This window comes from Podarcis vaucheri (genome assembly GCF_965113315.1).
Source record: "Podarcis vaucheri genome assembly, chromosome: 3".
Lineage (NCBI taxonomy): Eukaryota > Metazoa > Chordata > Lepidosauria > Squamata > Lacertidae > Podarcis > Podarcis vaucheri.
In genome coordinates, this window is record NC_138761.1 from 36,569,391 (window position 1) to 36,582,658 (window position 13,268).

Below are 13,268 nucleotides of genomic sequence, written 5' to 3' on the forward strand. Positions count from 1 at the left end.
CTTCGAGGGCTCGGCCTTTGCACGCGCCCTCCCGCGGGGGTAAGTGGGTCCCGAGTTTGCATGTTCGCGGGTGTGCCTGTGCGCACCTAAAGGCTGGAAAGCCATGTGGCATTTTTTATTATGCCAAGCGAGGGGGAGAGAAGGATGGAGGGTCGGAAGCGATATGCTTCTGGATGCCAGCTGCTGGGAGAGAGCGCCATCGCCACCGCTTCACTCAGGTCGCCCTTGTGGGCTACCCTCGGGGGGCATCAGACACGCCGGTGGCCTTTGACTTGATTCCACAGGGCTCCTTACTGCTCTTGCGGAGGACTCCTGGTGGTGGGCATCCCGGTCAAACCCGTTTCCTTCCATGGCCAGAACCCTTCCAACTCTGCAGTTCTATGATTTGGAGGGTGGTCATCCGAGAGACTGAGAAGGGGGCAGAAGGCTTTCCCGGCTGCCTATGAAAGACCGCGTGTGTGTCTCTCTGTATGTGTACAGGAAACCTGTGCACCCTTTACCTGAGTGGAAATTTATTGGGCACGCTCAAGCGACCTCTCCTTTCCACCTGGAGTAACTCCCACCATGGGGTAGGTTTGCTTCACTTTGCACGTGTTGTTGATTTTGTTTGAACCCTCAACGTTCTTGCAGCCTGCCTCTATACTAGAAAGTCAGCCCACTTTCCCTCTGAGCCTTCTTTAGTATGTGTTGTTCAGCTGTCCCTAAAATGAGGACACAACTTTTGCAACACAGTGAATACTTGAAGTGTGCAGATACCTACCTACCGGCTCTCATATGTGAAGCAGTTCTTAAAATGAATTGCCTTTAGCACATACTGTATGTATTCGAATAAAGAAGCACCCTGCTGCTGCACAGCAACATTTTCAAATGTAAATGTGCCATTGAGGAGAATCTGTGCCCCCACCTACTCTTTTTGTCTGGTGTTCCCCAAGCATACAATCTAAACCAGGGGTCCCCACCATTTTGGGGCCTGGGGACACATTTGAAATCTAAGAAATGGCAATGAGCATATTATAAGAGTTTAAGGTCTCAAATATAGAAATTAAATGTACAAGGCAAACACGTACATAAATATATAAACCACATGCCTGAAACAGTACAGGAAGACAGTTCTGAAACCATTTTGACTTTCCCAAACAAACCAAATGTTTCTCTGCAAGGAGGGAGGAAATGGGAAAACATCCCCATTGTCTCTGTGCTCACAAATCCTGCCTTAAGGGCACATTTAAGATGTGAATAAGGTGAGGCTGTGACCTGGACTCAGGAATGAAGTATTTATCATCACAAAAGAATGGCTAGGATGCCCAGGTAATCCAATCAGTGACCATTAACAGGTTTCCTGCCAGACAGGATTCTGCTCTAGACCCCCCCCCCATGTATTTCTGCTGGGGACCATCTCTTTCTGTGATTTCAGTAGTAGATAGGTAGCCGTGTTGGTCTGTCATAGTCAAAATATAAAAAAAATTCCTTCCAGTAGCACCTTAAAGACCAACTAAGTTAGTTCTTGGTATGAGCTTTCGTGTGCATGCACACTTCTTCAGATACCTTTCTGTGATGTATGTATGATGTTTTGGGGGTGATCTTGGGCTACAGGCTGGCACTTTCAAAAGTCCATATAAGGGCTTGCACACCATTGTTCTGGGTTCCTCCTCCCTGCATCTGGTGAGTTGAGGACCCTGTTGCAACAGCTTAATAAAGATAAGGCTTACTAGCTGCTTTGCTTATCAATATTCTCTGGTTGGCTTCTGTTAATTTCTCCTACCCATAGAGAACCCACTTAGGGACCCCATACGGGCTCTTGGATACCCCATAAGGGAAAAAGGGCAGATTTTGTTTACATCAAGCACAATGAAATGTCAGTTTCACAGGGGGGGGGGAGTGATGCTCAAAAATGCATCCAACCCCTGCCTCCCCCCCAAAAAACCTTGGCAAAACACACATTCCAAACCAATGAAACATAGAAATAGCGTCCTCTCAGCTATTCAGCATGGCTTTGGCAGTGGCTGCATTGACTAGCAGATGCTTGTGAGCATTTATTAAAGCTAGGAACATAGGAAGCTGGCTTATGTCGAGTCTGACTACTGGTCCAGCCAACTCAGTATTGTATTTGCTTTGGTTTTTCAGGGTTTCAGGCAGGAGTCTCCCTCAGCCCTATTTGGATACGAAGGAGATTGAAGTTTGCTGTGACGGAATTAAATCAATAGAATCCTGCAGTTATGCACAAAAAGTACTTGCAAATCTTGAGACAACCCTTAGGAGTTACTTCTGCCTTGTTTGAGCTGTTTGATACCAACCTCTGTATGATAGCCTAACAGTGAAATCCTATGCCTTGTAATTCAGATGTAAGTCCTACTGTATTCCATTGGGGCTTACATGCAGGGAAGTGTGCACAGCATTGAGCTGGAAGGCGTTTTGCAATGTGTTTGGCCAGGAAACCACAGGGTATGGCAAAAAAAACACCTGTAAGGGGAATTGGCAAAGGGACTCAGTAACTACACCCAAGGAATGATTTACACACAATCAAATTCCTCTTCTGTTCTTTTCTGCCTTAACCTAAATAACAGAAGCTGTTTGTGGGACTTAATCTTGGTGATGTCTTGAATTGAATAGTTTACATAGAGCATGAATAAATTGAAATCTACTGTCATTTCAATTGTTTTGAGACTTTTTTTCGTCTGTGAGCCATGGATGGTGTAACCTGAATCCAATTTGCACTCTGTTGAGAAACAAGAGATTTGCAGTACTGTGTTTAATTTGCACAATAGATTTGGAAGCTGCTGCGTCTGTAATCCTCTCCCCCCCCCCTCCTCTCCATCCTGCAAGCACCTCAGTGTCTTGGGGAAACTCAGCTCAGCATTTTGGACAATGGGGGGAAATGCCACCTCCAAGCTTTTAGCCTGCCACCCCTTTCCCCAATCCCATGCTGGTTAGTGTGATTAGTATAAATCACATAAAATGTCTGAGAAGAGTGTGGGAATGGTCTTATATCTTCTGTCTGAGAGTGTTATTGGACTGTACTTTCACTTTTGCTGTATGCTTTCGGTTTTCTGCCAGAGTTTGAAGGGCACAGCCGTGATTATGGACTCTCTGTATATATTGTGAATAAAACGGAGTTTAGATCTACGGATGTCTCTATCTTCTTGCTGCGTGATGCCAGACGACTTGGGTGCACTTTTCATAAGAGAAGTGTTTCAGTTGGGCACTTTGGAGTGAAGGGACATGCCATTCCAGAGACGTGCCTATTGGGAGACGCTCGGAGGTACTGGGGGTCTGCCGGAGCCCCCAGGAGCGTTTCCCGAATTTCTGCAGTCATTTGACAGCTATTTTGTTTCAGGGCCAAACCAGATTTGATGGGTGAGCTACATTTGTTCTCTTGTCTACTTTGCATATCTCATGAAGCAATGAGTGTATGGTTTTGCTATCAAAATAGGTGGGTGGAGGAAGCCATGGTGTCTAAAACAGCAGTGTGTAGAGAGGGTTTAGGCTTCTTACCCAAAACCTTCTTAATGTTAAAAGCAGGCACCCCATTAGAGCCCCCCCCTCCCCCGCTGGAGTTTTAAATGTGACCAGAGTCATGGCTTTTTCAGTTATGGTTTGGTTCTCATACAATATCACACTAGTATTGGGGAGCCTGAGCTCATCCCAGCCTTTTCCACCAACTCCGTCTCTAGCACTAGTTGGAATCTATAGATCCTCTGTAAGGCTACTTTCACAGCAATTTCTGTTTTTGTAGGGTATGTATATAACTTCCTAAAGAAGATGTTGCTCAGCTTCTGATGAAGGCTGCATTATTACTCAGTTGAGCTTTTGGATGGTGAAGGAGAACTTTTGATGACACACCTTTGGATTTTTCTTCCTGTCTTTCGAACCAGGTTAAAATGCCCACCCTGTTTCTGCAAAGGACCTGCTGAGTAGCTGCTCTTCCGGCGAGAGTCCCTTAAGTGATCTCAACAGCTTTTGTGCTAAGAAGCAGGCAAGATGTTGCGCTACTGGGGCGAGATCCCCGTCTCGTCCAGCCAAGCCAACCGCAGCTCCTTTGAGTTGCTCCAGCGAGAGTTCCGCACGGTGGAGGTCCAGGACCCCCTGCTGCACCAGCCTTCTGCCAACAAGCCCAAGCCCACCACCATGCTGGACATCCCCTCGGAGCCCTGCAGCCTCACCATTCACACCATCCAGCTGATGCAGCACAACCGACGGCTGCGCAGCCTCATTGCCCTGGCTCAGAGTCAGAGCCAGCAGCAAGCGGAGGGCATCAAGATGGAAGAAAGCGAGCCTTTGCCCCCCTGCCCTGGCTCCCCACCTCTCCCCGATGACTTGCTGCCTCTCGACAGCAAGATTCCCAAGATGCCGTTTCAGTTGCGGCACAGCGATCCAGAAAGCGACTTTTACAGGTGCGTGATGTGGGGTCTTTTGGGGGTTGGCCATGTGAGCTTTGGCTCTGAGCCGCACAAATGTGAGATTTATTTCTTGTTACTGTGTTCTACACTGCTCAATATTTTCTTCTTTTAAACTGCTGAGTGAGCCCTCTGTTTAGTGGAATAGGCCCTCAGTGTTTCCACATTTTAAACCAGGAATGGCTAACCTGTGACTCTTCAGATGTTATCAGAATCTAGCTTCCATCATGCACACATGCCAATGGTCATGGGCAATGGGAATTGCAGCTAAAAAATATATGGAACGCTACAGCTTTCCCATCGTGGTATAAATAATTAACAATATTCCTGGGCATTTATTCAGAAGTATCTAGCCTTGGTTATTTTCTGTATGGGCAATCAAGGGTTGCGTTAAGATTTCCTGCCAAGAGTTCCATTCCTACCTAGAGACCCAGGGCCTCAGATATGGAGGTGGTTAGTTATATCCTGTGACCACCCCTCCCGTTTTGCAGATGTGAATTGGCAATGCTAAAGGCAAGGCTTGCTGACCACTCGCTCATAGGGGCTGTCAGTTTTACACAAGTGCTGATGGTTAAGGTCCAGCTGACACTGCTGCTGTTTTACACTGGCGGGCCAAGGAAGGGAGGCACAATGCAGAGAAGAATTCAGGCGTTATTAGGAGGGAAGTTGGCACAGCTGAGCCAACATCAGAAAAGGGAAATAAAGAAAAAGCTCCCCATCTTTTTGAATCATTGGAGGTCACCCGTCACCACCAGGATCAGTAACTAATTCAATCTTGCTTTAAATCCAGAAACATCCACCTTTTATTTTACCTGGAAGGACACTTTGGTCATATAACAGAATTCTGCAGTAATTCACTGGTTAGAAAATGCAGCTCAGCAGTGTAATGTTTCATAAAATTGGGGCAATTGCGAGAAGGCAATCTTTGCCTTCTTAAGTCGAGCATTCTGCTCATCTTTGGAAAGGCCTATCATTTCAGCCCATTATTTTATGTGAGTGAACTTCCACCGCTTCCAGATGCACCAGATTCTTTTACCTTGACATGCTGGTTAAACAGGAAATGGACCACAGGATCTCTCTATTTAGAAAAGGGAAGGCCTTGCCTCATGTTCAATAACGCTTCTCATCACTTCAGCTGGGGGCATTTGACAGATAGCCTGCCTGTCATGTTCAGCGATCGAAACAGAAAATGACCCAGTTTATGATGCCTGAAACTTCATTAACCTGAACTCTGATTTATAAGGCTTGGCAGATTTGTCACTGTACTCTATTGAGGGGGGTAGTCTATACATCTTAGAACCAGATGAGAATGAGAAGATGGCGGAATTCCATTATCCAGTAATGTCCCCAGCCAGCCAAAATTTGATCAGTGATAGAGCACATGCTTTACATGGAATTCAAATGGCAAAACCATAAAATACAGTGTATAAAATAAGAGAAGCAACAGCAATACTATAAAAATATGAATATGGACATGTTGCAGACCACCTGAATGAAGCTCACAGACCACTGGTGGTCCATGGACCACAGTTTGGGAGCCCCCTGGTCTACCCAGACTTTGCAGTGGCTCTCCAGGGTCTTGGACGGGATTTTTTGCCAGCCTTACCTGGAGATGCTGGGGATTGAACTTTGGACCTTCTGCATGCAAAGCAGATGCTCTACCACTGAGCTACAGCACTCCCCCAATATACTTACGTGGGATGGTACAGTTAAGCTGGCAGTACAAGGGGGATCCAGTCCATGCCAATCATATACCACCTTCCCCAAGCCCTTGCTGCAGGCACTGTGTCCCGTAGTAAGAATTGGAGGGTTGGCGTGGTGGCAGGCCTGACCTGGAATTATGGGCTGTGTGCCCAGTTACCCAGCCCCATTGGTTTTTGAAACTGGCTATTTCAAGGGCATGGAATGCAGCTCCCAGCAGCACACTTCCTGTCCCCCATAATGGGTAGGCCCTGCCATGAACCCCTGTATGTCATGTGTTAGTGCCAGACCTGGATGATGCCCAACTCATTTCAGATCATGAGTTTGCATGGTACAGAATTTTTAAAAAAATACTTGAGTAGGTAATAGTCCGTACCCGACTTCAGCCAGGCACGAAGGCTTCCTCTGCCACGCCATAAATGTCAAAAAATCCGGACGTGGCGTCATAATCATTAGCAACACTAGTGTGGAAACATGGAGGTGTACATAAATACTGGGCCAGATTGAAGGTTATTGTGTTGATATACAAAGCTCTGGGCAACTTGGGTCCAGGATACCTTAAGGACCACATGAGCCCTTACATCCCAGCTCGATCGCTGAGATCATCCAGAGGAGTGCTGTTAGTTGTCCCATGTGTTACAGAGGTCCAGCTGGTCTCCACTAGAAGCCAGGCATTTAGTGTTGCCGGTTCCATGCTGTGGTTCAGTCTTCCTGCAGAGATTTGGCAGGTATCCTCACTTCTGACTTTCAGACGTCTCTTTGAAGATTTTTTTAGAAAAAATCCCGACTGGCTTTTGCTGGTGTTTAAATGGATGAACCAGCCACTTTAAGGATTGCATGTATTGTTTTGTTGGTGTTTAAGGCTTTACTGCTTTGCACTGCCCTGCTGTTTTATGATATAGCAGTATAGAAATACTTCTATAAATAGATAAAATAAATAAATAGTTAAGATACTAGAGCTGAAAGTCTAAAATGGGTTTGGTCTAGAAATACTTCGGATTAAGTTGGGGGGACCAACTGGCCTTCTAACAGCATTTGTTTCTGGCTTCCCAAGATCACTGTGATTTTGGGTAGCAGTTGCAAATAATAATAATAATAATAATAATAATAATAATAATAATAATAATAATAAGCAGACACTGTTCAAACTTCTGCCCATCCCAACACTCTACTGGGGATGCAGATCATCCCATCCCTAGTCATAAAATTGATCACTTGATGAACTGGGTGTGTTTTCATGGTGGCTTGTGTGTGTGTGTGTGTGTGTGTGTGTGTGTTTCTCTGTATCCTGTGTGTGCTTGGTGCGTGTTGTCTGTGGGTGTGTGATTGCATGTAAGAGTGTGGGGTGGCTGTAGCACTCCTGTCAAACAGCTCATGGGTGAATGCAGCCCCTTGCCCCCAAAACATTTAGTCATCCATGGATTAAAATGTCACAAAGAATTCAGCTCTAGATTCTTAAGCTGTGTAGACCCCCTTAAAAAGTAGGGTGTTTTGAACCTCACTGTAATTAATATGAATGTGTTGCCTTGAGGTAAAGTTGCAGGAGTTACATATTGTAAGGTAAAGGTAAAGGTACCCCTGCCCGAACGGGCCAGTCTTGACAGACTCTGGGGTTTGTGCGCCCATCTCACATCTATAGGCCGGGGGCCAGCGCTGTCCGGAGACACTTCCGGGTCACGTGGCCAGCGTGACAAAGCTGCATCTGGCGAGCCAGCGCAGCACACGGAACGCCGTTTACCTTCCCGCTGGTAAGCGGTACCTATTTATCTACTTGCACCCGGGGGTGCTTTCGAACTGCTAGGTTGGCAGGCGCTGGGACCGAGCAGCGGGAGCGCACCCCGCCGCGGGGATTCGAACTGCCGACCTTTCGATCGGCAAGCCCTAGGCGCTGAGGCTTTAACCCACAGCGCCACCCGCGTCCCCTAGTTACATATTGTACCTCAAAGCAAACACTTTACTTTGAACTCGTGAGAAATTTGCAGTCGTGTTCTCTTTGCGCTATATATATATATATATATATATATATATATATATATATATATATATATATATATATATATTTATATATATTTCAAAGAATCTAACTTTGAAGTAGCACCAAACCGTTTTTCTCAGGGGAGAAAAGTTTCCTTTGTCTTATGCCAGCCATCTCAAGCTAGCTAGAACATTAAGCATGCTTGAAATTTTTGTCCCAGGCGACGCTAGCCAGAAGAGCCCCATTTTCACCAAGTCTTTTGGTTGCTGCCTTGTCTGCTTTCAGAGGCAAAGGAGAGCCAGTGATGGAGCTGAGTTGGACCTCTTGCCGCCAGCTTCTCTACCAGTCCATTGCCACCATTTTGGCCCACGCGGGCTTCGAGTGTGCCAACGAGAGTGTCTTGGAAACCTTGACCGACATCGCCCACGAATACTGCCTGAAGTTCACTAAGCTCCTGCGCTTTGCTGTGGACCGAGAAGCCCGGCTTGGGCAGAGCCCTTTCCCAGATGTCATGGAGCAGGTCTTCCACGAAGTGGGCATTGGCAGTGTGCTCTCTCTGCAGAAGTTCTGGCAACACCGGATCAAGGATTATCATAGCTATATGCTGCAGGTGAGAAGAGAAGGAAGCAGTATGCTCACAGCAAGGCAAGAGAGCTAATTCCCATGGTTCTCATAGTACAGGGAAATTGTGAATGTGTTTTCTCTATCGATAAAGGCGAAGTTGTTCATTGCTCCGGGAGCTCGGGGGATAGATTGCACTGCACACCTGCAAGAATTGCTCTCTGTTGGGGAAAATGTCTAGCCTGGAGGGGCTTCCCATTGCTTTATCTCAAATGGGTACGTTCCTGCAGATTGCAATATATCTGTTTGCAGAGATTCCTGGAGTTCTCCTAAAGAGGTGTAGATTTATGAAGCCAATGGGAGAGTGAAAATAACAGCTGCTTGAAAGCTGCTTCTTATAATTCTCCAGGGTTACAGGAGCCATGGCAATATTGCTAATAATAATAATAATAATAATTTTATTATTTATATGCTGCCCATCTGGTTGGGTTGCTCCAGCCACGCTGAGCGGCTCCCAACAAAATATTAAAAATACAAACAACCTCAACCATTAAAAACTTCCCTATACAGGGCTGCCTTCAGATGTCTTCTAAAAGTCAAATAGTTTATCTGTTTGACATCTGATGGGAGGGCGTTCCATGGGGCGGGCACCATTACCGAGTAAGCCTTCTGCCTGGTTCCCTGTAGCATCACGTCTCACAGTGAGGAAACCTCCAGAAGGTCCTCAGAGCTGGACCTTGGGGTCTGGGCTGGATGATGGAGGTAGAGACGCTCCTTCAAGTATACAGGGCCAAAGCTCCTTCCTCACTGTAAGAACCTCAAGGTCACAGTTTTGGAGCTCCTTACCATTCCAGTCAGCACCAGTGAACCTCTGGTGTGACCTTGGTGTTATTATATTACTGGTAAACGGTAAAGGTAAAGGACCCCTGGACGGTTAAGTCCAGTCAAAGGTGACTATGGGGTTGCGGCGCTCATCTCACTTTCAGGTCAAGGGAGCCGGTGTTTGTCCACAGACAGCTTTCCGGGTCATGTGGCCAGCATGACTAAACTGCTTCTGGGGTAATGGAACACCGTGACAGAAACCAGAACGCACAGAAACACCATTTACTTTCCCACCGCAGCGGTACCTATTTATCTACTTGTACTGGTATGCTTTCGAACTGCTAGGTTAGCAGGAGCTGGGACAGAGCAATGGGAGCTCACTCCCTCATGGTGATTCGAACCACTGACCTTCCCATCAGCAAACCCAAGAGGCTCAGTGGTTTAGACCACAGCGCCACCAGAGTGGAAGATGGCTATTCTTCACATGTTCTTTTCTACTGAGATAATGCTGGGACACAGACTTAAGACACTTGCCTTGCCTCTCAGATGTGATTCCTGCAAGGGGATTCCTCAAAGAATTTTGGGATCTGATTGTTTTTAAGGGGCTGAGTGTTCTTCAGAGACCTACTCACAGGGCAACAATTTTCAGAATTAAACAGTCAATCCTTTTCCCCAGGGAAGCCTGGGTATTTTAGGTCTCAGACAGGAATAGGGGGCTCCGAGCAACTCGGCACCCTTAACAAACCACAGTTCTGTGGATTCTTTGAGGGAAGCCATGACTGTTTAAAGTGGCATGTGGCATGAGGCATGAGCCTGCTTTGAATGTACAGTGTAGATGCAGCCAAGCACTCCATGCGCAGAGACACATTGCCTCTCCACTCTGCACAATCCAAGCAGGAGTGTAGATGGAGGCAAGCCTATGCTGGGAGAAATATAAGGCCTTTTGTCTCCACCATAGCCCAGCCCAGGCTCCATCTTCCATCACAGACAATTTACCTTGGTAGGGGTGAGCTGGTCATGAAGGAGATGGATGCCATGCACCTCTGTCACAAACCACACCTTCTTATCTCTGCCATGCGGTTACCAACAGGTAAGCAAGCAACTTTCTGAAGAGTATGAGAAGCTTGTGAACCCTGAGAAGGCAGCAGAAGACATGAAACCCGTGAAGATCAAAGAGGAGCCAGTTAGTGACATCACGTTTCCCATGAGTGAGGAGCTGGAGGGGGATTTGGCATCTGGGGACCAGTCTTTGCCTGTGGGAGTGCTTGGAGCTCAGAGTGAGCGCTTCTCAGCTAACCTGGAAGCAGAAGTGTCTCCGCAGACCTCAGGTACATAGTTCCTTTGCGTGGTAGACCCTTGACTCATAAAAGAGGAAACTGAGATGCTTTTAAGTGCTGTGTTGATCTTTGTTTTGAAATAGAAAATGCTACAAAGTGTGGCTCATTTGAAGGCAGTGCCTTTGTAATGGTGCTAGTAGAAGGGAGATACTTGGATGTTAGTTTAGAAGTTCCATCATTTTTCACATGTTGGGTTGTCCATTGAGCCTCTTGATTTTTAAAAAGTGGTGAATAAAGCTAGGGGGGGGGGATGTTGCTACAATCAAGGGAACTGTTGGTGATGAACTGGACCCTACCCTTCTGCCTTCAAATTTGCAATAAAATTTAGTAAAGTTCCTAGCAGTAGTTAAAATAAAGTTTGAAAATGGAATGTTAATCCATTCTAAAGGCTAAGCAAACAAAGGGCAATAGTCTTTATAATTTTTCATCTTTGATGGTTGTGAAGCCTACTTAATTTTATTGGTGTGAATCCATTGTGCCATGCAATTAAGAAACCCAATTAAACCCCCTCAAAACATTTCATGTCTTTTCTCCTATTAACTTTAATCTTAGCTGCATATGTAGCTAAAGGAGTCTAGATATCCCGCTCTGTTTTAACTGGGCTTTGAAAACACAAGTCTGTTTGTTCTGCTGGGGCTCATTGCTCTTGTGTATGGCCTCTGAAATGTGAAATGTAGCGAGGGATCCCTAAGTCATTTGGGGATGCAAATGATTCCACTGAAAAGTTCAACGTTAGTGCTTTACTGCTTGAGGGAAGAGGCTAACATTCTATAAGTATACAAAATGCCTTGTGATTCTCTGATGGTGGATTGTTGCTTATCAATGAAAAATGCCATTATTCTGCTCTTTCCCTGACAAGCTCTGTAGGCTGTTCACCAAGTTGCTGAAGAGTGTCCCACCAGGCATCCAGTGGGTACTGTTGCCGAGCACATTAAAGCTACACTGTCTTAGGATGATAAAATGGCTTTTTAACACGTTGTCCTTTGTTGTTGGACGTTTCCTTGTCTCCAGGATTAGCAGCCCAATCTCCATTGAGTACACTGGTTCAGCACAGTTCACTCTTCTCTTTACTTAGTTCACTTTCTCCTCAGAATTCACCAAAACTTCTGAAACCTTCCATATATACTAGGCCTGGGGAACCGATGACCCTCCAGAGGTTGTGCAGCTTCAACTCCCACCGGCCTCAGCCAGCATGGCCAATGGAAGATGGGATTTGCAGTCCAACCACACGTTGCCTAATCCTGATATAATAATAATAATAAGAAGAAGAAGAGCTTGGATTTGATATCCCGCCTTTCACTCCCTTTAAGGAGTCTCAAAGCGGCTAACATTCTCCTTTCTCTTCCTCCCCCACAACAAACACTCTGTGGGGTGAGTGGGGCTGAGAGACTTCAAAGAAGTGTGACTGGCCCAAGGTCACCCAGCAGCTGCATGTGGAGGAGCGGAGACGTGAACCCGGTTCCCCAGATTACGAGACTACCGCTCTTAACCACTAGACCACACTGGCTCTCCATGAGTAAAGTGTTAGCAGTTTTTATATGCCAACTCCCTATTCCTTAACATGTTATTTATGCAGACTAGCTAGTCTACATGGTCTCTTGTTTTCATCATATCTATGTTTTGTATCTTTTGCTCATCTGATGAGTAAAGTCTCTCTCTTTCTCTACTCCGCCCCCAACTGCCTTTTAGGTGGCGAAGTGAACACTTCCCCTCTCTGGAACCTTCCGGTGAAAATAGAGCCACAAGAGAGTGAGGAAGGCCACGTCCATGGGCACCATGGGGTCCTGGGCAGCGACGTGTTTGAGGAGCCCATGTCAGGCATGAGTGAAGCTGGCATGCCGCAGAGCCCAGACGGTTCTGAAAGCAGCTATGCTTCTCCTTCCCCTGATAGCCTGATGGGATCATCACCGGTCTTTAATCAACGCAGCAAGAAAAAGATGAAGAAGATGTGAATTTTTGCTTGAAAGCGATGGCAGCACAACCTGCTGAATCGGAACCAGGAGCCACATAGGACTCTGAGCAGCCTCAGCCTGAACTCAATTGTGGTATCATTGGATGGTTTGGCAGAAGAAGGTTGGATGGCAGATGCGGAGAACAGGGCAGCTGGTTTTTTTATCGTGTCAGTACAATAACATTTGGTTCATTCCATAGTGAATTCTAATGGGAATCCAGCTAGTGTCTTTTAAAAAACAAAACAAAATAAAACAAAGCAAGACAGCTGTTTGGTGCTTGCATTTATTTGTGATGTAACCTGAATAGTGAGAATAATTGTTTTGGGTTTTTGTTTTCAAAAAACCCTGCAACAAATAGTTGACAGAATGTTTAAACTGAATCTGTGAGATGGACTTTTTTAAGAAATGGAAAATTTGGAAGAAACTTGAGTTCAGTATGAATCTGTGTGGAAACCATAATCGGTAAGACAACCTAAGTGAAATTTATGGAGTTCTTTGGACTACCATAACTTTATCTTTTGGAAGA

At 46.0% G+C, this 13,268-nt stretch overlaps 1 protein-coding gene across 1 annotated transcript; it reads left to right on the forward strand.

Moving 5' to 3' along the window:
* The first annotated feature begins 23 nt into the window (after positions 1-23).
* SUPT7L (SPT7 like, STAGA complex subunit gamma) lies at positions 24-13,007 on the forward strand. Its single transcript, XM_082214865.1, has 5 exons — positions 24-39; positions 3,873-4,391; positions 8,356-8,680; positions 10,544-10,781; positions 12,480-13,007. Exons 2-5 carry the CDS (start codon positions 3,979-3,981, stop codon positions 12,740-12,742), a joined length of 1,239 nt encoding a protein of 412 aa, XP_082070991.1. The 5' UTR covers positions 24-39; positions 3,873-3,978; the 3' UTR covers positions 12,743-13,007.
* The last annotated feature ends 261 nt before the right edge of the window (positions 13,008-13,268 follow it).

What these genes read in the sequence shown, in the direction of transcription:
- SUPT7L (XM_082214865.1), top strand. Translation starts at nt 3,979, where the DNA reads ATGTTGCGCTACTGGGGCGAGATCCCCGTCTCGTCCAGCCAAGCCAAC. An exon ending in CCAGAAAGCGACTTTTACAG is followed by an intron (nt 4,392 to 8,355) that starts GTGCGTGATGTG and finishes GTCTGCTTTCAG; the next exon opens with AGGCAAAGGAGAGCCAGTGA. An exon ending in ATCATAGCTATATGCTGCAG is followed by an intron (nt 8,681 to 10,543) that starts GTGAGAAGAGAA and finishes GGTTACCAACAG; the next exon opens with GTAAGCAAGCAACTTTCTGA.